We start from the raw sequence: 24,133 nt of genomic DNA, 5'->3' as shown, positions 1-24,133 counted from the left end.
TTTGGGGTAGTTTGTGAGGATTTTGGGGTGGTTTGGGGGGTTTTGGGGTGGTTTGGGGGCGTTTTGGGGTGTTTGGTGCCCGGGTGCAACCCCCCAAGAAGGAGCCGGGAGGCTGAGGGGTAGGAACTGGTTTATTGGTGCCGTGCTCGTACTGGGAGCACTGGGAGCGGTGCTGTGCTCGTACTGGGAGCGGTGCCGTGCTCGTACTGGGAGCTCCGGGCCCAGACTGGGAGTGGCGGAGCCATACTGGGAGCAGCGCAGCCCATACTGGGAAGCCGCTTGCTGCGATGCTGGGCCCGTACTGGTTCCATACTGGTTCATACTGGTGCACACTGGTTCCCTACTCAGTCCATACCGGTTTATACTGGTCCATACTGGGCTAGTCGCCGCCCCGCACGAGCAGCACGGGGCCCAGCCCCTCCGTCAGCACCTCCAGGAACTCCACGTCTGCAGCGCGTCAAGGAAAACCCCAAAACCGCCGCTTTTTGCCCCATTTCCCCTTCCCCTTTTTCCCCTCGCTTTAACCCCATTTTCCCCTCGTTTGAACCCATTTTTCCCCCCCTCGCTGCCCATTTTTCCCCGGGTCCGCCCATTCTGCCCCATTCCTACCTCCTTTCCCCCAGATTTGTCAGAAATCTCCACTTTTTGCCCCATTTTCCCAATCCTTCCCCTTTTTCCCTCATTTTACCCCATTTTTTTCCCCTATTTCCCCCTTTAGTACCCGCTTTTCGCCCTAATTTCCCTGTTTTCACCCTATTCAACCCCATTCCTCCGTCAGTTCCCCCCTCCTTCCCCTTTTTCCCCCTTTTTTTGCCCAATTTTCCCCTATTTCACCCCATTCCCCCGTCGCCATGGCTACGCTCCCCCGCCCTCTGTTGCTGTGGCAACGCCTCCCTCCCGCCGCTCCACGTCTCCATGACAACCGTGCCCCCTCCTTCCCGTTGCTAGGGACGCCGCTAGGGTTGCGAGGGACGCCGCCCCCGTCTCCATGACAACCACGCCCCCCTCCCCTCTCTGTTGCTAAGGACGCCGCCCCCGTTGCCACGACCACCGCCGCCGTCGCTAGGGATGCCGCGGCGAAGCCTGCCCCCGTTGCCAGGGACGCCGCGCCGTCGCCATGGATACAGTTGTCGTCACGGGGGCGGGGCGAGGCGGGGGGCGGGGCCGGCAGGTCGAGCAGCACCAGGCGCGCCCCCGCCGAGCGCCGCCCCATGGCCTCGTTCAGCCGCTCGGCCGCGTGCATGCGCCGCACGTTGGTGCTGCAGGCACCGGTACCGACCAGTACGGACCAGTATGGGTCGGTACAGGCCCGTGAACGCCCCCCCGGACCCGCCCAGTCCGTCCCAGTCCGTCCCACTCCCCTCCCAGTATACCCAAGTGCCTCCCAGTACCCCCCCAAGCCCCTCCCAGTGCCTCCCAGTCCATCCCAGTGCCTCCCAGTACCCCCCAGTTCCTTCCCAGTACCCCCCAGTCCCCTTCCAGTATGTCCCAGTGCCTCCCAGTATGTCCCAGTACCCCCCCAAGTCCCTTCCCAGTAGCCCCTGATACCTTCCTAGTATATCCCAGTGCCTCCCAGTCCCACCCAGTATCCCCTAATCCCCCCCAAGTCCCACCCAGTCTCCCCCATTCCCCTCCCAGTATATCCCAGTCCCTCCCAGTACCCCAGAATCCCCTCCCATCCCCCCCAGTCCCTTCCCAGTATATCCCAGTCCCTCCCAGTACCCCAGAATCCCCTCCCAGTCCATCCCAGCCCCTCCCAGTATATCCCAGTCCCTCCCAGTTCCCTCCCAATCTCCCCATATCCCCGCCCGGTCCCTCCCAGTTCCCTCACATCCCTTCCCAGTACCCCAGAATCCCCTCCCAGTATATCCCAGTCCCCTCCCAGTCCCTCCCAGTCCCCCCAGTACCACTCACGGGCTGGGGCCCGGCCGGGGGCCGCCCCCTCCCCCCCCCTCCTCCTCCTCCCCTCCGCTGGGGGGGGCGGAGCCGTGCCAGGCCTGCGGGGGGGGGAGGACGTCACGCGGTCACAAGGGGGTGTGGCCATGAGGGGGCGTGGTCAAAGGGCGTGGTCAAAAGGGGGCGTGGCTAGTGACGTCACCTGGCGCGCCAGGCGCATCTGGCGCAGCATGCGGGAGCGCTGCTCCATCATCAGCGTGCGCTCGTACGTGTAGGCGGAGACGTCGCTGTCGTGCTGCGGTGACGTCACGAGTGACGTCACGGTGACGTCAGCACGGACGTCCCGCTCCCGGGGGAAGGGGGTACCCACCAGCTCGACCACCTCGGTGCGGGCCGGCAGGCGCAGGCGCTGGGCGAAGGCCTGCAGCAGGCGGCCCAGGGCCAGGCTGTTGTCCTCCAGCAGCGCCACCGCGAAGAGCCGCAGCGGGCACCCGCGCCACGCCTGGGGCCAGGAATGCCCACACCGACCCCATAAATACCCACATCGACCCCATAAATACCCCTACAGACCCCATAAATGCCCGTACGGACCCGTAAATACCCACACCGACCCCAGAAATACCCACACCGACCCCAGAAACACCCCTACAGACCCCATAAATGCCCGTACGGACCCGTAAATACCCACACCGACCCCATAAATACCCACATCGACCCCAGAAATACCCCTACAGACCCCATAAATGCCCGTACGGACCCGTAAATACCCACACCGACCCCAGAAATACCCACACCGACCCCATAAATACTCGTACGGACCCGAAAATACCGACACCGACCCCATAAATACCCACACCGACCCCATCAATACCCCTATAGACCCCATAAATATCCACACAGACCCCCATAAGGACCATATAGACCCCATAGATACCCACACAGACCCCATAAAGATCCGTACAGACCCATAGGAACCCACACAGACCCACAGAACCCCCAATATACCAGCCCATAAACGCCCCCCCCCCCATATACCATGCCATAAACCACCCCCCAGACCCCCAAAACCCCATAAACCACCCCATAACCCTCCATGTACCATCCCATATGCCCCCAAACCCCCCCCATATCCCCCAATACCACCCCCAAAGCCCCCATAACCCCCCCCAACCCCCAATATACCACCCCCATAACCCACCCCAAGACCCCCCCAAACCCCATAAACCACCCCAACGCCTCCCCGACCCCATAACCCCACGCACCGGGTGCTGGCGCAGCAGCAGGGGCAGCAGGGTGAGCAGCCGCCCGTCGCCCACCACCCACCACACGTCCAGGGACCCCCCCGGTGCCCCGGTCCCCAGCGGCCCCTTGGCCACCAGCAGGGCCCGGCCACCGGCCGCTGCCACCCGCAGCAGCTCTGGGGGGGGACACACGGGGGTGGGGGATGGACACTGGCCCTATAACCCCCCACAACCCCCCCAGCCTCCCGCCAACCCTCCCAACTCCCCCAAACCCCCCCCCTTAATCCCCCAATTCCCCCAAAACCTCCCCCAAATCCCCCATAACCCCATTATAACCCCCCCAAATCATCCCCAAACCCCCCCTTAATCCCCCAATTCCCCCATAACCTCCCCCAAACCCCCCATAACCCCATTATACCCCCCCAAACTCCCCTACAGCCCCCCCCATAACTCTGTTATACCACCCCCAAAACCCCATTATACTCCCCAAACCCCCTATAACTCCCCCAAGTCCCCAGATGACCACCCTATAACCCCCCCATAACCATCCTATAACCCCCCAAATCCCCCATAACCCCCCCAAATCCCCCCATAACCACCCTATAACCCCCCCCAAATCCCTCATAACCCCCCAATAACCCCCCCCCCAAACCCCCCATAACCACCCTATAACCTCTCATAACCCCCCCAAATCCCCCATAAACCCCCCCATAACCCCCCAAATCCCCCATAACCCCCCCCAATCCCTCAAATCCCCCCGTAACCACCCTATAACCTCCCATAACCCCCCCAAATCCCCCATAACCACCCTATAACCTCCCATAACCCCCCCCAAATCCCCCATAAACCTCCCCATAACCCTCCCAAATCCCTCATAACCACCCTATAACCTCCCATAACCCCCCCAAATCCCCCATAAACCCCCCCATAACCCCCCAAATCCCTCATAACCACCCTATAACCTCCCATAACCACCCCCAAATCCCCCATAACCACCCTATAACCTCCCATAACCCCCCCAAATCCCTCATAACCACCCTATAACCTCCCATAACCCCCCTCAAATCCCCCTAAACCCCCCCCCATAACCCCCCAAATCCCTCGTAACCACCCTATAACCTCCCATAACCCCCCAAATCCCTCATAACCACCCTATAACCTCCCATAACCCCCCCCCAAATCCCCCATAAACCTCCCCATAACCCCCCAAATCCCCCCATAACCGCCCTATAACCTCCCATAACCTCCCAAATCCCCCATAAACCCCCCCCAAATCCCTCAAATCCCCCCGTAACCACCCTATAACCTCCCATAACCCCCCAAATCCCCCATAACTACCCTATAACCTCCCATAACCCCCCCAAATCCCCCATAACCACCCTATAACCTCCCATAACCCCCCCCCAAATCCCCCATAAACCCCCCCATAACCCTCCCAAATCCCTCATAACCACCCTATAACCTCCCATAACCCCCCCAAATCCCCCTAAACCCCCCCCATAACCCCCCCCAAATCCCTCATAACCATCCTATAACCTCCCATAACCCCCCCCCCCAAATCCCCCATAAACCCCCCCCATAACCCCCCAAATCCCCCCATAACCACCCTATAACCTCCCATAAACCCCCCCAAATCTCCCATAAACCCCCCCATAACCCTCCCAAATCCCTCATAACCACCCTATAACCTCCCATAACCCCCCCAAATCCCCCCTAAACCCCCCCCATAACCCTCCCAAATCCCTCATAACCACCCTATAACCTCTCATAACCCCCCCCAAATCCCCCCAAACCCCCCCATATCCCCCCCGTAACCACCCTATAACCTCCCATAACCCCCCCCAAATCCCCCTAAACCCCCCGATAACCCCCCCAAATCCCTCATAACCACTCTATAACCTCCCATAACCCCCCCAAATCCCCCATAACCACCCTATAACCTCCCATAACCCCCCCCAAATCCCCCATAAACCCCCCCATAACCCCCCAAATCCCCCCATAACCACCCTATAACCTCCCATAACCCCGCAAATCCCTCATAACCACCCTATAACCTCCCATACCCCCCCCCCAAATCCCCCATAACCACCCTATAACCTCCCATAACCCCCCCAAATCCCCCATAACCACCCTATAACCTCCCATAACCCCCCCCCCCAAATCCCCCATAAACCCCCCCATAACCCCCCCCAACCCTCCCCCCGCCCCCGTCTCCCCGTACCCACGAAGTCGCGGGCGGCGGCGGGGTCGTCGCGGCGGCGCCAGCCTCGGGGCCAGCCGAGCAGCACGGTGTCGGGGCGCAGGGCCCCCAGGCCGCAGCCCTGCACCAGCGCCGCCAGCCCCTCGCGCGCCCGCCCGGCCGCCAGCACCTGCACGAAGCCCCCGCAGCGCGCCCCCGCCAGCGCCCCCCGCAGCGCCTGTGGGGCACGGGGGGGTTATAGGGGGGCGTTATGGGGTCGGTGGGGGGGTTATGGGGTCACTAGGGGGTGTTATGGGGGGGTCTATGGGGTGTTATGGGGGGGGCTATGGGGTGTTATGGGGTCACCACAGGGTGTTATGGGGTCACTAGGGGGTGTTATGGGGGGGCTATGGGGTGTTAGGGGGCTATGGGGTGTTATGGGGTCACCACAGGGTGTTATGGGGTCGCTAGGGGGTGTTATGGGGTCACCACAGGGTGTTATGGGGTCACTAGCGGGTGCTATGGGGGATTATTGGGGGGCTACAGGGTGTTCTGGGGCACTACAGGACACTACAGGGCACTATGGGGTTCCACGTGGGGTTCCACGGGATTTAATGGGGTTCTGTGGGATTTTATGCAATTTAATGGGTTTCTATGGGTTTTTATGGGGTTCTGAAGGATTTTGCGGCGTTCTGTGGGATTTTATGGGGTTCTGTGGGTTTTTATGGGATTTTATGGAGTTCTACGGGGTTCTACAGGGTTCTATGGGGTTCTATGGGGTTTTATGGCTTTTTACGGGGTTTCCCAGTGCGCTACCTGCTCGGCGGCCCTGACGCGCTCCCTGGCCTGCAGCACATCCCCGGGCAGCACGGAGGCGGCCACCGTCAGCCCGCCGGCGGCCCGCAGCTGAGCGGCCAGGGCCAGCAGCTGGGGCTGGGTGACCCGCAGCTCGGCGTCCAGCTTCAGCAGCACCAGCAGCTGGGGCCTGCGGGACCCCAAAGGGATTTAGGGTCGGGGTACAGGGCCGGGGGGGACCCCACCCCATAGCCCGACCCCACTCACCGCCGCGGCGGGCGCTGCTCCAGGTGCCGTAGGGCCGCCAGGGCGGCGCTCAGGGGGAGGGAGCGGAAGCCCTCGCCCCACTCTGAGGGGGCGCTGGGGGGGATTTGGGGGTTAGTTATGGGGTTTTGGGGGATTTAGGGGGATTGGGGGGGAATTGGGGGGCTTATGGGGGGGGTTGGGGGGATATAATGGGGTTTTAGGGGGTTGGAAGAGGGCTTGGGGGGAAATAATGGGATTTGGGGGGAAATAATGGGGCTATGGGAGGGAATAATGGGGTTATGGGGAGAAATAATGGGGTTTTAAGAAGGTTATAATGGGGTTATGTGGGGAGATAATGGGGTTTTAGGGGATTAGAAGGGTGTTATGGGGGAAATAATGGGGTTACAGGGGGAGATAATGGGGTCATGGGGGAAGATAATGGGATTTGGGGGGGGAATTGGGGGAGTTGGGGGCGTTATAGGGGATTTGGTGTGGGAGAAGGGGAGGGAAGGGGGAATGGTGTGGGGGGAAATGGTGCCCAGAGGGAGTAAAAATGGGGTGAAAAGAAGAGAAAATGGGACCCAAAGGGGAAAAAATGGTGGCTGAAGGGGACAGAAGGGGACCAAAAGGGACCCAAAGGGGACAAAACCTGACCCAAGGGGACCCGAGGAGACCCGAGGGGACCCGGGGGGGACAGGAGGGGACCCAAAGGTGACAGAAAAGGACCCAAAGGGGATAAAATGGGATCAAAAAGGCGACGAAAGGGGACAAAATGGGACAAAAAGGCGCCCTGAGGGGACACAAAATGGCGGCCTGACGGGACAAAATGGCAGCCTGAGGGGATGAAATGGGATCCAAAGGGGACAAAAAGGGACCCAAAAGGGACAAAATTAGACACAAAAAGGGACAAAATGGGACCCGTGGGGACCCTTGGGGACAGGAGGGGACCCGAGGGGACCCGTGGGGACGCGGCTCACCCCTGGAGGTCGGCGTAGGTGTAGGCCATGCCTGCCATGCCCAGTGCCGGCAGGGCGTAGAACCAGCAGGTGGCGAACATCAGGGCCAGGCACAGCCCCGCGCCCGCCAGCGACACCGCCCTGGGGACAGCGGGGACACATCAGGGACATCGGGGACATCAGGGATGTGTTGGGGACGTTGGGGATATTGGGGACACGTTGGGGATTCTGGGGACGCCTTGGGGACATCAGCGATTTTGGGGACATTGGGGACAACTTGGGGATGCTGGGGACACCTTGGGGACACGTTGGGGTCATCGGAGATGCTGGGGACATGTTGGGGACATTAGGGATGTTGGGGACATCAGGGACATGTTGAGGAAGTTGGGGACATGTTGGGCACATTGGGGACACGTTGGGGACACGTTCGGGACATCAGGGACGTATTGGGGACATCGGGGATGTTGGGGACATCTTGGGGACACGTTGGGAATGTTGGGGACACCTTGGGGACATTTTAGGGACACTCTGGGGACACATTGGGGATACTTTGTGTACATTTTGGGGACACACTGGGGAAACTTTGGGTACATTTTGGGGACACGCTGGGAACACGTTCAGGATACTTCGGGGACACTTTGAGGACATGTTGGGGACACCTTGGGGACATTTTGGGGTAAGTTTGAGTATAATCTCAGGACGTTTTGGGGATATGTTGGGGACACGTTGGGGATATTTTGAGGCCACCTTGGGGATATTTTGGGGACACGTTGGGGACACTTTGTGGACATGTTGGGGACATTTTGGAGTAACTTTGGGTCCGTTTTCAGGACACTTTGGGGACATTTTGGGGCCACGTTGGGGATATTTTGGGGAAACTTTGGGGATATTTTGGGGCCACCTTGGGGACATTTGGGGGGGGACACGTTGGGGATATTTTGGGGACACTTTGGGGACACTTGGGGCCGTGGCTCACCAGTGGTAGAGGCGGCAGCGCGGGTTCCAGCCGGGCGCCGTCAGCAGCCCCTGCATGGCGCAGGCCAGGTTGAGGCACAGGTAGGCGGTGAGCGAGAACCTGGGGAGGGGTCATGACGTCATGGGGGGGGGGGGGGGGCTTGATGTCACCGAGAGGGCGTGACGTCATCGCGATGACGTCAGAAGGAGGGGACAGGGCCACCCACACGGACAGGACGGGCGCCACCAGGTCGATGGAGCCCAGCAGCACGCCCAGCTCCGCCACCGCCGCCGTCACCGCCAGCGGCCACAGCTCGCCGCGCCCCAGCGCCTGTGACATCACCGATGACATCATCATGACGCCATCACCGGGGTGGTGACGTCATGAGGAAGGGGAGGGGCCACTCACGGGGGGCAGGGGGAGGGCGCGGGCCCGGGCCAGGCCCCTCAGGAGCCGCGAGCCCCCCGCCAGCGCCTGCAGCCCCGCGCCCCCCGCCGCCAGCAGCGCCCCCGCCAGCGGCAGCCACGGGGATGGCCACGACAGCGCCGCCAGCACCGGGCGGCCCCGCAGCGACGAGCCGAACCTGCATGGGGACAGGGGGACGTGATATGGGGCGTGGGGACAGGGGGTGGGGTGACATGGGGGCGTGGGGACACGGTATGGGGACATTGGGACAGGATATGGGGTGATATAGGGGCATGGGGACACGGTGTGGGGACCTGGGGACACGATACAGGGACACGGGGACACAATATAGGGACATGGGGACATTTATAGGGCCAATATAGGGATGTGGGGACATGATATAGGGGTGTGGGGACATTTACAGGGACACAGCAGGGACGGGGGGACGCCACCAAAGGGATGGGGACAACAACAGGGACACTGTGAGGACATTGAGGGGACCCCTGGGGACACCATAAGGACATGGGGACACCCATGGGGACACTGGGGACACCCACGGGGACACCACAGGGACATGGGGACACCCATAGAGACACCCAAAGGGACATTTAGGGACAAAGGGGACACCCATGGGGACATCAGGGACACCCACAGGGACATTAGGGCCATCCAGAGGGACACCGTGGGGATATTGGGGACTCCCTGGGGACATCGGAGACCCCCTGGAGACCCCCATAGGGACATTGGGGACCCCTTGGGGACCCCCATAGGGACATCGGGGACCCCCTGGGGACTTTGCGGACCCCTTGGGGACATTGGGGACATTTGGGGACCCCGTGGGGACACGCAGGCACCCACTTGTCGCGCAGCAGCTGCCCCTCCACGCAGGCTCCCAGCAGCAGGGCCGCGCTCAGGTCTACGCCGTCAAGGAAAGAAACCCCAAAAAACGGGCACCCGGCCCCAAAACGCACCCCCGAAGACACTTTAGGGGTCCCCCCCACGCTTTTAGGGTCCCCCACCCCCATTTTGGGGTCCCCTCCCACATTTTGGGGTCCTCTTCCCACACTTTAGGGTCTTCCTTCCCCATTTTAGGGTCCCCACTCATGTTTTAGGGTCCCCCTCCCACATTTTGGGGTCCTCTTCCCACACTTTAGGGTCTTCCTTCCCCATTTTAGGGTCCCCACTCATGTTTTAGGGTCCCCCTCCCACATTTTGGGGTCCCCCCAAACATTTTAGGGTCCCCCCCTCACATTTTAGGGCCCCCTCCCATACTTTTAGGGCCCCCCACCCCCATTTTGGGGCCCTCCACCCCCATTTTAGGGCCCCCTTTCCACATTTTAGGTTCCCTCACCCCCATTTTGGGGTCCCCTTTTACATTTTAGGGTCCCCCTTTTACATTTTGGGGTCCTATTTTTCTATTTAGGGTCCCCTTTTCCCATTTTGGGGTCCCCCTTTTCCCATTTAGGGTCCCGGATGCACCCCAAGGCGCTGCCGACAGCGGCCCCGACGCTACCGGCGGGGATGGAGTGGGCGGCGTCGCGCAGCTCCCCGGCGTGGCTGCAGCCCCACAGCACCCCTATAGGGACACACATGCATAATGGCGGCCCTATAAGGTTTATAGGGCCGTCGGGGGGGGGCTTATAGGGCTGCCGGGGGGCCCAGACCCACCGGAGGCAGTGGGGAGGCTGAGACCCAGCAGGAGCCCAAAGGTGGCGGCGGCGTCGCCGAGGGGCGGCTCCGGGGGCCACAGGTTCCCTATGGGATCGCATATAGGGTCGGATTTAGGGTCGGGGGGCTCTGCGGGGTGCCCCCAGTACCCCCCGGGGGGGACTCACGGGCCAGCAGGCGGGCGCTGGGCCCCGGTACGGCCGGCAGGGGGGCGGCGCTGCTGTTGTCCCCGCGGCGCGGCGCGGGGCAGGGCTGGAGATGGCCGCCGGGGGGCTGCGGGAGGCACAACCTGTGGATTATAACCTCATTTGCATAAATCTGCATACATTTGCATAGACTTGGGTAAAGGGGGAGGGACTTACGTGGGGCGCGCCCCCGGCAGGGCAGCGCGGAGGGCGCCCGCCTGCAGCCCCAGCAGGGCCAGCAGGAGCCCGGCGGGGCCCAGGGGGGCGGCGCGGGCGGCAGGGGGTGCGGCGGCCCCCAGCCCCAGGAGCCCCAGGAGCCCCGAGCCGTAGCCGCGGCCGTTGGCCAGCAGGGCCCCGCGGCCGTGGCCCGGTAAGATGGCCGCCTGCGGCACCACGTACACCTGCGGGGACACGGCTGCGGCCACGCACAAGGTGGACGCTCTGGGGGGACGCCCCACGGCCACGCCCAAGATGGCCGCCACAGGATAGCCACACCCAAGACGGTTCCCCCAGTGACCACACCCAAGATGGCCACACCCAAGATGGCTGCCCCAAGGGGCCACCCCAATGGCCACACCCAAGATGGCCGCCCCATGGTGTCTCCCCCAATGACCACGCCCAAGATGGCCACACCCAAGATGGTTCCCACAATGGCCACACCCAACACGGCTGCCTCGAGGGGGTCACCCCAATGGCCACACCCAAGATGGCCACACCCAAGATGGCTGCCCCAAGGAGGTCACCCCAGTGGCCCCACTCAAGATGGCCGCACCCGATGGCTCCCCACCAATGGCCACACCCAAGATGGCCACCCCACGCCCCACCCCACCCCACCAGGCCACACCCCCTCCCTTCAAACCCTGCCCCTCCAATCCCCACCCCCTCCTCCAATCCCCACCCACTTCCCCCCTTGACCACGCCCCCTCCCTCCACCCCTCCCAGGCTTGTCCCCCCGCAGGCCCCGCCCCTTAAAGGGCCAGCTCACCAGCAGCAGCTCGGCGGCGCCCAGGGCGGCGCTGGCGGCCCCGAAGGCGGCCCCCAGGAAGGCGCAGAGCCCCACCGCGCCCCCCGCCTCGGGGCCCAGCGCCCCCCACAGCAGCGCCAGCGGGCCGCCCCCTGCGGCACCCCGCAACACCCCGTGACCCCAAATACCCCAAAACCCCCAAAAGATACCCCAAAGAGCCCCAAAACCCCACCAAAACACCCCAAAACCCCACAAAAATACCCCCCAAACCCACAAAAATACCCCCAAATACCCCCAAACCCCACAAAAACACCCCAAAATCCCACAAAGTGACCCCAAAACCCCATAAATAACCCCCCAAAAAACCCAACCCCCCACAAAGATACCCCAAAAACCTATAAATAACCCCCAAAACACCCCAAAACCCCACAAAGGTACCCCCTAAGAGCCCCAAAACCCCATAAAAATACCCCAAAACCCCATAAATAACCCCCAAAACACCCCCAAATACCCCGTAAAAACCCCAATGACCACCCCAAATACCCCACAAATACCCCACAAATACCCCAAAACCCCGCAAAAATACCCCAAATAACCCCAAAATACCCACACCCCCCAGAAAACACCCCCAAACCCCACAAATACCGACGAAATACCCCACAAATACCCCAAAACCCCACTAAAATACCCCAAATACCCCACAAATAGCCCCCCAAAAACCAAAAGACCCCCAAACCCCATAAATACCCCCTAAATAACCCTTAAATGCCCCAAGTGCCCCACAAAGACCCCCAATACCCTGACCCGAAATACCCCAATAACCCCCCAAAGACCCCAAATCCCCCCAAATCCCCCCCAAATCCCCCAAATTCCTCCAAATCCCCCCAAACCCCGACCCTGACCCCACTCACCGGGGGCACCCCCGTTGGTGGCGATGGCGCTGAGGGACAGGGCGGTGAGCACGGCCTGCGGGGCGACACGTCTGGGCACCCTAAAAACACCCCAAAACCACCCCAAAACCCCCCAGAGACCCCACAACCCCCCAGAGACCCCAAAACCCCCCAAAATCCCCCCATAAAACCCCCAAATCCCCCCATTCTGACCCCCCAAAATCCCTGACCCTATAAAAACCCTATAACGGCCCCATAGCCCTCACGCAGGCACCCAGCAGCACACCAACCCCAGGACCCCCTAGAACCCCCTTTTCTCTCCCCAAATCCCCCCGTAGTGACCCCAAATCCCCCCATCCTGACCCCAAAAACGCCCCGACCCTATACAAACCCTATAACGGCCCCATAACCCTCACGCAGGCACCCAGCAGCACACCACCCCCATAACCCCCTAGAACCCCCTTTTCTCTCCCCAAATCCGCGCGTAAACCCCTGATACCGCCCCACCTTGACCCCGAACCCCCCCCGACCCTATAAAAACCCTACAAAAACCCCACAGGGACTCACGCAGGCGCCCAGCAGCACGCCGACCCCGCAGACCTGCAGCACGCCGCCCGACCCCACAGCCCAGGGCAGCCGCAGCACCAGCACCAGCCCCAGCAGCGTCTGCAGCGACGGCGTCGCCACCCCGCACAGCGTGCCCAGCGCCCGCCGCTGCGGCCCCAAATAGCCCCGTCACCCCAGAGGGACCCCAACCCCCCCCCCAAAACCCCAAATAACCCAAAAGGGACCCCAAAACCCCAAAGGGAACCCAAAAACCCCAAAAGGATCCCCGAGAAAACCCCAAAACCCCCAAAGGGCCCCCAAAACCCTAAAAGGAACCCAAAGGGACCCCAAAACCCCCCAAACCCCAAATAACCCAAAAGGGACCCCAAAAACCCCAAAGGGCCCCCAAAACCCTAAAAGGAACCCAAAGGGACCCCAAAACCCCCCAAACCCCAAATAACCCAAAAGGGACCCCAAAAACCCCAAAGGGACCCCAAAACCCTAAAAGGAACCCAAAGGGACCCCAAAACCCCCCAAACCCCAAATAACCCAAAAGGGACCCCAAAAACCCCAAAGGGACCCCAAAACCCTAAAAGGAACCCAAAGGGACCCCAAAACCCCCCAAACCCCAAATAACCCAAAAGGGACCCCAAAAACCCCAAAGGGACCCCAAAACCCTAAAAGGAACCCAAAGGGACCCCAAACCCCCCCAAACCCCAAATAACCCAAAAGGGACCCCAAAAACCCCAAAGGGACCCCAAAACCCTAAAAGGAACCCAAAGGGACCCCAAAACCCCCCCAACCCCAAATAACCCAAAAGGGACCCCAAAAACCCCAAAGGGACCCCAAAACCCTAAAAGGAACCCAAAGGGACCCCAAAACCCCCCAAAACCCAAATAACCCAAAAGGGACCCCAAAAACCCCAAAGGGACCCCAAAACCCCCCCAAAACCCAAAGGGACCCCAAAAATCCCATATCACCCTAAAAGGACCCCAAAACCCTAAAAAGAACCCAAAGGGACCACAAAATCCCAAAAAACCCAAAAGGGACCCCCCAAAAAAAAACAAAGGGAACCCAAAAACCCCAAAACCCCAAAAGGATCCCCCCAAAAACACAAAAACCCCAAAAGCGCCCCCAAAACCCTAAAAGGAACCCAAAAAAACCCAAAGGGATCCGAAAACCCCCAAGAGGACCCCAAAAGGACCCCAAAAGGACCCCAAAACCCCAAAGGGAACCCAAAAACCCCCAAAGGAACCCCAAAACCCCAAAAGGGCCCCCCAAAACCCTAAAAAGAAGCCAAAGGGACCCCAAAACCCTAAAGGACCCCTCGGTTTCCCCCATATCCCCTGGGTCCCCCTTATAGGGTTTGGGGTCCCCCCCTTATGGGGTTTTAGGGTCCCCCCTCCCCTTTTAGGGTCTCCCCCTTTTAGGGTCTCCCCTTTTAGGGTCTCCCCTTTTAGGGTCCGTCCCCCACCCTTTATAGGATCGCCCCCTTTTAGGATCCCCTTTACAGGGCCTCCTCTTTTAGGGTCCCCTTTTAGGATCTTCTCTCTTAGGGTCCCTCCCCCCCACCCTTTATAGGGTCCCCCCTTATAGGGTCCCCCCTTTATAGGGTCTCCCTTTTAGGATCCCCCTTTATAGGGTCTTCTCTTTTAGGGTCCCTCCTTTATGATCTCTCCTTTTAGGATCTCCCTTTTTAGGATGCCCTTCATAGGGTCTCCCCTTTATAGGGTCTCCCCTTTATAGGGTCCCTTCTCCCCACCCTTTATAGGGTCATTTATAGGGTCGCCCCCTTTTAGGGTCCCTTATAGGGTCTCACCGGGCCGGGCCCCAGCTCGCTGTCGGGCCCCAGGCTGCTGTAGGCGGCGATGCGGCGTAATAGGGCCGGGACGCGGGGCCGGGCAGCCAGCTCCTCCTGCGGCCCCATAAGGTTTGTAGGGTCGGTTATAGGGTCGGGGGGGTTATGGGGTCACGGGGGGGGTTATGGGGTCATGGGGGGGGTTATAGGGTCGGGGGGTTATGGGGTTAAAGGGGCCGGGCGGCCAGCTCCTCCTGGGCCCCATAGGGGATTTATGGGGTCGGTTATAGGGTCGGGGGGTTTATAGGGTCATGGGGGGGGGTTATAGGGTCGGGGGGGGATTATAGGGTCAGGGGCTGTTTTAGGGTCAGGGGGTCCTTTAGGGTCAGGGACTGTTTTAGGGTCAGGGGGTCTCATAGGGTCACGGGGCATTTTGGGGTCAGAAACCCCCATTTTGGGCTCAGAATCCCCGATCTGGGGGCCACGACCCCACTCCGGACCCATTTTAGGGGGGGGCGGGGCCGCTCACCTCGAACAGCGCCAGGTTGTGGTCGCAGGGGGCGTGGCCTCCGGCGGGGGCGTGGCCAGGCGGCTGAGGGGCGTGGCCTACGGGGGTGGCGGGCGATGAGCGAGGCCCCGCCCCCTCGCCCTCAAGCCCCGACCCTCGCCCGCAGGCCCCGCCCACCCCCCGCGGGCCGTACCACGCTCGGCGCGGGGGGGGGCCGAGGCCTCGCTGGGGCTGGGGCTGCTGTCGGAAGGGGGGGGGCGGGAGCTGGAGGCCGAGGGGGGCTCGGGGCTGCTCTCGGATGCCTCCCCCCCCCGGCTGGGCGTCACCACGAAGCGCACCGCTGCTGCCATGGCGACCGGTGGGGGGGCGTGGTCAGGGCCAGGGGGCGGGGTCAGTGCGGAGAGGGGGCGGGGTCACGGCGGCCTGGGAGGGGGGGTATAAAAGGGGGGGGAAGGGTTTGGGGGGAAAAGGGGGGTTTTGGGAAAAAGGGTGAAGAAAGGAGGGGAATGTTAGTTTTTGAGGGGAAAGGGACGAGTTTTGTGAGAAAAATGTCAGTTTTGAGGGGAAAATGTCACTTCTGAGGGAAGTAGACCCAATTTGGAGGAGTAAATGACGGTTTTTGAGGGAAAAGACCCAATTTAGAGGGAAAAATGTCGGTTTTTGAGGAGAAAGGGCCCAGTTTTGAGGGAAAATGTCAGTTTTTGAGGGGAAAGGGCCCAGTTTAAAGAGAAAATGTCAGCTTTTGAGGGAAATACGCCACTTTAGGGAGGAAAATGTCAGTTTTTGAGGGGAAATGCCCAGTTTTGAGGAGAAAGCGCCCAACTTGGAGGGGAAAATATCAGTTTTTGAGGCAAAATGTCAGTTTTTGATGGGAAAGCGCCCCATTTTGTGAGAAAATGTCCTTTTTTGAGGGAAAAATGTCAGTTTTTCAAGAGAAAGGCCCAGCTTTGAGAGAAAATGTCGGTTTTTGAAGACAAAGGTCCCAGTTTTTAGGAGAAAATGTCGTATTTTGAGGAAAAAGGCACCAGTTCTGGGAAGAAAATGTCAGTTTTGAGGGAAAAGGACCCAATTTGGAGGAGAAAATGTCAGTTTTTGAGGGGAAAGGGTCCAGTTTGGAGGGGAAAAGCCAAAGTTTTGAGGTAAAATGTCAGTTTTTGAGGAAAAAGGCCCCAACGTGAGGGAAAAACATCAGGTTTTGATGAAAAGGCCCAGTTCTGAGTGAAAATACCCCAATTCTGAGGCAAAAGGCCCCAGTTTGGGGAGAAACCTCCAATATTCATGGGCGCCCACCCAGTTTTGACTGAAAAAAGCCCATTTTGAAAGAAAAAACACCAATTTTGACAAAATGCACCTCAACTTTGAAGGGAAAAAGGGAAACTCCACAATTTTGAGGGGGAAAAAAACTGTTTTGGGGGATAACGCCCCAACTGTGAGTGAAAACAGCCAGTTTTGAGGGGAAAAACACTGTTTGGAGGAAACTCTGGAGAAAAAAGAGCACTTTTGGCGCCATTTTTGTGAATAGAAACAACATTTATTGGAAAAAAAGACAATTTTGAGTGAAAGAAATAACCTTGAGCAATGAAAAAAAGCCGTTTTGAGAGAATCCCTGCAGTTTTGAAAGACAAAATTCAAAATATAAGGGGAAAAAAGCGTTTGGAGGATCAAAAATTGCCCTTTTTGAAGGAAAACCGCATGGTTTTGATGTCAAAACACTGTTCTGAGGAGAAACACACTCTTTTGGGGAGCAAAATGCCCTTTTTGAGGGAAAAAAGGAATATTTTGAGGGAGAAAAGCTCCTGTTTGAGAGAAAAAAAAATCAAGGAAAAATAAACCTTCCTAAAAAAATAAAGCAATTTAAGGACAAAAAGTTTTAAACCACACCCACAAACAACAATTTTGAGATAAAAAACACACTTTTAAGGAAAAAAGAGAGCATTTTGTCTGGGGAGAGCAACGCAATTTTGGGGGGAAAAAACCCACAATTTTGGGCACTGACCTCCCTGGGGAGACGCCCGCCCCTCCCTGCAGCACCCAGTGTGCCCTTTTTGGGGTGAAAAACTGGCATTTTGGCATCTGACACCCCCCTCCCACCATCCCAACCCCTCTTCAGGGCCTCGTCATAGTGCATTTTGGGGCAAAAACGCACTGTTTTGGGGCCCGCCACATCTACAGCGCCACAACTGGGGTAGAGGAAGGGTTATTTTGGGGCCAACCCCCCTGACTGCAAGCCCAACCCCCGTTCCGTCCCCCGAACCTCCCATTTTGGGTCCAAACCCCACAACTTTAGGTCCAAACCTCCCATTTTGGGTCCAAAAGACACAATTTTGGGTCCAAGCCCCCCCCATTTTGGGTCCAAAAGACAGAATTTCGGGTCCAAACCCCCTGATTTCAATCCCAAACACCCCCCTAATGGGGCCCAACCCCTCTCCTCCCCTCCCCCCACCCCCCTCCCCCTGTAGCGTACGATTTTGGGCCGAAAAGCGCCGATTTCGGGGCCGCTGCTGACAGGAGGGGATGAGGCAGCAGGGGGAGGGGGGCGGGGCTAGAGGCGGCGAGGCCACGCCCCCCGCTGCGGCAGGGGCGTGGGTGCCGCAGGGGCGGGGCTGGGAGCGACGGGGCGTGACCAAGGGGACGGGGCGTGGCCGAGGGGAAGCAATGAATGGACGGCGCTGAGCGAAGGGGCGTGGCCTGTCGGAAGCCACGCCCTCCCCGTAGGGCACGCGGGTGCGGCGTGGGAAAAACTCATTTTATTGAATGGAGACGGCGGCGCCTCGGGGGCTCCCCCGGGTCCTAGCGCCGGGTGCCCCCGTGGGGGGAGCTCCCGGAGCCGCTCCCGGTGCCCGGCTCAGAGCAGCGGCCGGGGCTGCTGGGTGAGCAGGACGCCGAAGCGGCGCTTGAGGACCAGGCGGTGCCGGGAGAAGCGGTCGTCGGGGGAGAAGCGGGCAGGGTGCGCCGAGAACGTCGGGGTGCCGGCGGGGGACAGCTTCTGCGGGGACAGCGGGGGGCGTGAGGCCGGGAACGAGCCGCGGAGCCCCCCCCGGAGCCCCCCTGGATCCCTCCCGGTTCCCCCCGGAGCCCTCCCGGTGCCCCCCGGTACCTTGAGGGTGTAGACGCGCTCGCCGCGCTCGTTGTAGTAGCACTGCAGGAACATGGCGGCAGCCGGGAGAGAGGGGGGGGAAGAAGAAGGAGGAAGCGGAAGTGGAGGCGGCGGCGCATGCGCCCGCGGCCGCAAAGGCGGCTGGGAGTTGTAGTCCCAGGCGGCCCAGCTGCGCATGCGCGCAGGGCGCGCAAAGGCTGCTGGGAGTTGTAGTCCCCAAGCTGCTCAACACCCTTATGCTTCTCCATTAGGGGTGACGTCACGCAGCGTAACGTCACGCAGGATGACGTCACTCACCAGAATGTCGTCACCGCCCTTCTCCCCTCCCATTGGCTGCCACCCCCTCTCCGGGGAAGGGCAGGAGGTCGCCCCAGCGGCTGGTGCGGGCCTGGCGGTAGAGGGACCTGCGGGATGGTGTCATAAGTGAGCGTGTCCCTTGGCGTTATGATGTCATCGATGACGTCATACCATGCCTACCGGCCGTGCCGCACCGCCGTCACCGCCAGGCGCCGCTGGGCCCCGTCCGGGCAGCAGAGGGACAGCGAGACATGGCGGGGGCGGGGGCGGACGGGGGCGGTCACCCGGGCCCAGCCCGCCGGCGGTGACGTCATTGGGTCTGGTGATGACGTCACAGGGTCCGGCGATGACGTCACAGGGTCCAGCGATGACGTCATCGAGCTCCCAAGCCTCCGCACCACCAGAAAGGACACCAGCTCCCGCTCGGGGGCGGAGGGGTTCTGCAATGGGGGAGAAATGCGTGTCCCAGTACAAACCAGTATGTCCCAGTGGCCCCCCAGTCCATCCCACTATATCCCAGTACATCCCAGTATGTCCCAGTAGCCTCCCAGTACATCCTAGTGTCCCCCCAGTATGTCCCAGTGCCCCCCAAGTCCATCCCAGTGCCCCCCCAGCTCACCCCAGTATATCCCAGTGCACCCCCAGTATATCCCAGCCCATCCCAGTATATCCCAGTGCTCACCCCCGACAGCGGCAGGGGCCAGAAGCTCTGGGCGAAGGCGCAGGCCCGGCCCTGGCTCAGCCGGGGACAGGGCAGGCGGTGGGGACACTGCGGAGACATTGAGGGGAGGGTACTGGGGGATACTGGGAGGAACTGGGAGGGACTGGAGGGCACCGGGAGGGGACTGGGGACATTCTGGGGGCGCTCACCGGGGCGAAGATCTCCACAGCGTCAGCGTCGGGTCCCTTTTTTTTGAGACGGGCGGGATAAAAAGGGTTGGTGATGTCATCAATGATGTCAGTGAAGGCCGATGACATCACCGATGATGTCATTGATGATGTCACCCACCTGCAGCAGCTCCTCCCGTGCCTCCATCAGCGCCTGGTGCCCGGCGCGGGTCCCATTCTCCAGCAGCACCTTGGGGGGCGGGGCAACCTATGACCCCCCCCAAGTGACCCAACCCCCCCCAAAATCCCCCCAAATGACCCCAAACCCCCCAAAATGTCCCAAAATCCCCCCAAATGACCCCAAATCCCCCCAAAACCCCCCAAATGACTCCAAGCCCCCCCAAATGACCCCAAATCCCCCCAAAATGCCCCCAAATCCCCCCAAAATGCCCCAAATCCCCCCAAATCCTCCCCAGACCCCCCCTCAAACCCCCCTTAATCCCCCCAAATCCCCCCCAGACCCCCAAAACGCCCCCCAGACCCCCAAAATGCTCCCAAATCCCCATGAAATGTCCCCAAATCCCCCCAAATTCCCCCCAAATGCCCCAAAATCCCCCTTAACCCCCCCCATGCCCCCCCAAATCCCCCTTTGACCCCTCATAACCCCCCCAAATCCCTCCCCAGCTCCCCCGGACCCCAAAATTTCCCGAATTCCCCCCAACCCCCCCCCCGCCCCCCCTCACCAGGACGCCCCCCGTCCTCCCCCACAGCCCCCGCAGGGCCCGGGCCCGCTGGCCCCGCCCCCGCAGCCTCTCCAGGGCGCGCCGACCAATCACGAGCTCCCAGCGGGCCTGGGGGGCGGGGCCAAGATAGGGGGCGTGGTCAGGGGCGTGGCCAAGCAGGGGGCAGGGGCAGGTGCCACAGGGGCTGGGGGCAGCAGGGAGGGGGCGGGGCCAAAGTGAGGGGGCGTGGTCAAGGGGTTGGGGTGTGGCTTGAAGGAGGGGGCGGTGCCCCGCTTGGCCCCGCCCCCCCCGAGGGGAGGGGCTCACCTGGGGGCCGGGTGGGAGCAGGGGGCGGAGGAACACGGGGCCAAAGTGGGCGGGGCCTGGCGTGGCTCCGCCCCCTGGGGGCGGGGCAAACAGGGGGGTTAGGGCCTGATGGCCCCGCCCCCAAGGGCCTTGAAGGGACCCTAAAGGGCCCCAAAAGGGCCCAAATTGCCCCCCAAATGACCCAAATTCCCCCAAATCCTGCATAGCGACCCTAACTTGCCCCCGAATCCCCCAAAATTGCCTGGAATCCCCCCAAAATCCCCCCAAAACTGCCCCAAATCCCCCCAAAATCACCCCAAATCCCCCCATAGCAACCCTGAATTGCCCCAAATCCCCCCAAAATCACCCCAAATCCCCTATAGCGACCCAAAATTGCCCAAAATAACCCCAAATCCCCCCCCAAATCACCCCAAATCCCCCCAAAATCCCCCCCCAAATCCCCCAAATCCCCCCCCAAATCCCCCCAAAGTGACCCTAAATTGCCCCAAATCCCCCCAAAATTGCCCACCCCCCCCCCTAAAACTGCCCAAAATTGCCCCAAGTCCCCCCAAATTGCCCAAAACCGCCCGAAATCACCCCAAAACCCTGCCCGTACCGTGGCGCAGGCGCTCGGCCAGCTCCCTCATGGCTCCGCTGGGCTCCACGCACACGAACTGCTGCAGACTGCGGCCCCACATGCCCTGTGCCACCCTATAGGGGGCCAGACCCTATAGATACCCCCTCCAGACCCTATAGATCCCCCTGCAGACCCCCCTCAGACCCTATAGGGAACCCCCAGACCACCCCAAAACCCAATAGACTCCTCCCCAGGCTCTATAGGGGATCCCCTAGACCCTACAGGAGAAACCCCAGACCCTATAGATACCCTAGAGATCCTCTATAAGCCCCCCAGCTCTCTATAGGGGACACCCCCAGACCCTATAGACCCCTTATGGACCCTATAGACACCCCCCAACCCTACAGACCCCCCAAATGGGACACCACAGGCCCTACAGAACCCCCCCCGACCCCTATAAGCCCCTTACAGACCCTATAGACACCACCCCCAAACCCTATATGGGGCATCCTAGACCCCTATAGACCCCCCCAGACCCTATAGGGAATCTCCAGCCTCTATACACCCCCTATAGACCCCATATAGGCCCCCCAAACCCCCATAGGGGACCCCCCGGACCCCTCCCCAGACCCCTATAGGGGACCCCCCGGACCCTATAGACCCCCTATACACCCCCTATGGACCCCTATAGACCCCCCAACCCCCTACAGGGGAACACCCAGACCCCCCCTAGACCCTACAAGGGAACTCCCAGACCCTATAGGGAACCCTCAGACCCTACAGACCCCCCAGCCCCTATAGATCCCCTATAGTCCCCTCACCAGCATGCGGTGCCCAGCCCGGAGCCGAAGTCCAGCAGGGTCCTGGGGGCGAAGTCGGGGGCGCGCACCCGGATCTGGAGGGGGGGGGCGGGAGCGGGGTCAGCCCCCAAAGCCCCCAAAATCCCCCCAAAACCCCAAAATGCCCCAAAATCACCCCAAAACCGCCCCCACCTCGCTGAGCGCCCGCCCCACGGCCGCGTAGTCCCGCGCCAGGCGAGCCGCCAGGTAGCTCCGCGCCGCCTCCGCCGTGTCCCTGGGGGGCAGAGGGACCCTATAGGGGTGCCTACAGGGGCTATAGGGCCCCACACACCCCTATAGGGCCCCCAAACCCCCCCATATGGCTCCTATAGGGCCCCACAGACCCCCCTATAGGGCCCCATAGGACCCCGGAGACCCCTCATAGGGACCCCAAACCCCCTATAGGGCCTCTATAGGACCCCTCAAACCCCTACAGGACCCCAGAGATCCCCTATAGGACCCCCAACCCCCGCCATAGGACCCCAGTGACCCCCTACGGGACCCCAAAACCCCACTTTATAGGGTCCCACAGACCCCCTATACGACCTCAAACCCCCCCATAGCACCTCACAGACCCCTATAGAGCTCCCAACCCCCCCCTTAGGGCCTCCAAACCCCCCTATAGGGCCCCAAAGACCCCCTACAGGACCTCTATAGGGCCCCAAAACCCTCCATAGGGCCCCCCAGACCCCTACAGGACCCCATAGACCCCCTATAAGCCCTCTATAGGACTCCAAAACTCTTCATAGGGCTTCCCAGACCCCCTATAGGACCCCACAAACCCCATATAGGACCCCAGTGACCCACTATAGGGCCTCTGTTGGGCCCCACAGACCCCTTTAGGCCCCCCTAGGTCCCCCTATAGGGCCCCCAAACCCCCCATAGGACTCCTCAGACCCTCTACAGTACCCCAAAACCCCCCTTTATGGTCTCTATAGGGCCCCACAGACCCCTATAGGACCCCAGAGACCCTCTGTAGGGTCTCCATTGGGCCCCAGACCCCTATAGGGCCCCCCTCCCACCCCTATAGGGCCCCCCGGGCACCTCACTTCGGGTTCCGGGCTCCGGCTCCGCTTCCTCGCTCCCGAATCCCCTGGGGACGTATACACATGTATGGGGGGGGGATATCGGGGTGTGCTGTGACGTCATCACTCCCCTGATGACGTCATCACCCCCCTGATGATGTCACCGCCTCGCTCACCGGGGGGGCGCCGCCCCCACAGCCGCAGCCTCAGCACCTCCGCCTGCGCCCGGCTCCAGCCTATAGGGGAGGGGGAAAAAGGGGGGGTCAGCACAGCCCTATAGACCCTATAGATCCCCTATCAATCCCCTACAGCCCCTGTATGGCCCCTATAGATCCTCTAAAACCCCTGTATAGCCCCTATAGATCCCTTATAACCCCTATAGATCCCCTATAGATCCCCCCCAAGCCCCTATAACAGCCCTATAGCCCCTACAGATCCCCTATAGATCCCCTGTAGCCCCCCTATAACTCCCCTATAATCCCCTACAGCCCTCCTATAACCCCCCCAACAGCCCCTATAACCCCCCTATAGCCCCCCAAAGATCCCCTATAGCACCCCCCAGCCCCCTGTAGGCCCCTATAGCCCCCATACCTCCCTCCTGCAGCAGGATCTTCGCTGCCCGCACCAGGGCCGGGGGCAGCTGCAGGGCCCCAGGCTGCACGGCCCCCGCATGCTGCAGGGACGGGGTCAGTGGGTGGGGGCCCTATAGGGGGGGCCCGGGCCCTATAGAACCATAGGGACCCCCTGGGGACCCCCCTGAGCCCTTTAAAGCCCCCCACCAGGCCCTATAAAGGCCCCCCAAAGCCCCACAGACCCTGTAGGGACCCCCATAGGCCCTGCAAGGACCCCCACAGGCCCTATAGAGACCCCCCAGAGCCCTATAAGGACCCCCCCCCAGAGCCCTCATGGGCCCTATAGGGATCCCCATAGGACTCCCATAGCCCCTCAGATCCCCATAGGGACACCCAGGCCCTATAGAGACACCCCAGAGCCCCATAGGGACCCCTCAGAGCTTCATAGGACCCCCAAAGCCCCATAGGGACCCTATAGGGACCCCCCCAGGCCATATAGAGACCCCCCAGAGCCTCATGGGGCCTATAGGGATCCCCATAGGACTCCCAGAGCCCCATAGGGACCCTACAGAGAACCCCCAAAGCCCCATAGGGACCCTATAGGGACCCCCCCAGGCCATATAGAGACCCCCCAGAGC

At 61.0% G+C, this 24,133-nt stretch overlaps 2 protein-coding genes across 8 annotated transcripts; both read right to left on the bottom strand.

Annotated features, from left to right (window-relative positions):
• Nucleotides 1-117: 117 nt before the first annotated feature.
• Nucleotides 118-15,598, bottom strand: LOC121063268 (solute carrier family 12 member 5-like; the record flags this gene model as incomplete). Its single annotated transcript, XM_040543634.1, has 23 exons — nucleotides 118-447; nucleotides 1,126-1,259; nucleotides 1,915-1,997; nucleotides 2,099-2,191; nucleotides 2,267-2,398; nucleotides 3,159-3,313; nucleotides 5,359-5,554; nucleotides 6,133-6,301; nucleotides 6,379-6,471; nucleotides 7,335-7,454; nucleotides 8,290-8,388; nucleotides 8,495-8,598; nucleotides 8,677-8,851; nucleotides 9,532-9,589; nucleotides 10,151-10,249; nucleotides 10,342-10,428; nucleotides 10,509-10,630; nucleotides 10,704-10,927; nucleotides 11,512-11,642; nucleotides 12,402-12,456; nucleotides 12,948-13,094; nucleotides 14,746-14,841; nucleotides 15,254-15,598. Coding segments are annotated over 23 exons (2,985 nt in total), but the record flags the coding sequence as incomplete, so codon positions are not given.
• A 2,366-nt stretch (nucleotides 15,599-17,964) lies between these two features.
• On the bottom strand, nucleotides 17,965-23,786 carry NOP10 (NOP10 ribonucleoprotein). 7 transcript variants are annotated; one of them, XM_040543642.1, is made up of 15 exons: nucleotides 23,515-23,683; nucleotides 23,100-23,159; nucleotides 22,943-22,991; nucleotides 22,052-22,133; nucleotides 21,881-21,954; nucleotides 21,099-21,193; nucleotides 20,504-20,577; nucleotides 20,198-20,305; nucleotides 19,636-19,704; nucleotides 19,497-19,532; nucleotides 19,309-19,395; nucleotides 18,807-19,066; nucleotides 18,627-18,733; nucleotides 18,330-18,371; nucleotides 18,120-18,218 (listed from the first exon to the last, which is right to left on the bottom strand). In XM_040543642.1, the coding sequence occupies exons 6-13, from the start codon at nucleotides 21,178-21,180 to the stop codon at nucleotides 18,637-18,639; spliced, it is 813 nt and encodes a 270-aa protein (XP_040399576.1). In that variant the 5' UTR covers nucleotides 21,181-21,193; nucleotides 21,881-21,954; nucleotides 22,052-22,133; nucleotides 22,943-22,991; nucleotides 23,100-23,159; nucleotides 23,515-23,683; the 3' UTR covers nucleotides 18,120-18,218; nucleotides 18,330-18,371; nucleotides 18,627-18,636. The 7 variants fall into 7 exon arrangements, with proteins under 7 accessions (XP_040399578.1, XP_040399576.1, XP_040399577.1 ...); XM_040543643.1 differs by lacking the exon at nucleotides 23,100-23,159 and having other exon boundaries at nucleotides 23,515-23,642; XM_040543638.1 differs by lacking the exons at nucleotides 22,052-22,133; nucleotides 22,943-22,991; nucleotides 23,100-23,159 and having other exon boundaries at nucleotides 20,198-20,311; nucleotides 20,516-20,577; nucleotides 23,515-23,780.
• Nucleotides 23,787-24,133: the final 347 nt, after the last annotated feature.

Source organism: Cygnus olor, unplaced genomic scaffold (genome assembly GCF_009769625.2).
Source record: "Cygnus olor isolate bCygOlo1 unplaced genomic scaffold, bCygOlo1.pri.v2 scaffold_141_ctg1, whole genome shotgun sequence".
Taxonomy (NCBI): domain Eukaryota; kingdom Metazoa; phylum Chordata; class Aves; order Anseriformes; family Anatidae; genus Cygnus; species Cygnus olor.
Note: the sequence above shows the minus strand (reverse complement) of the source record. Positions and strands in the feature narration are given on the sequence as shown.

Excerpts from the sequence above, each read along its gene's own strand:
- NOP10 (XM_040543637.1), bottom strand. The coding sequence starts at position 23,595 with ATGCGGGGGCCGTGCAGCCTGGGGCCCTGCAGCTGCCCCCGGCCCTGG. Across the intron at positions 21,955-23,514 it reads GATCCTGCTGCAGGAGGGAG|ATCCGGGTGCGCGCCCCCGA; the intron begins GTATGGGGGCTA and ends CCCCCCCTCCAG. Across the intron at positions 19,396-19,496 it reads CTGTGGAGATCTTCGCCCCG|TGTCCCCACCGCCTGCCCTG; the intron begins GTGAGCGCCCCC and ends ATGTCTCCGCAG.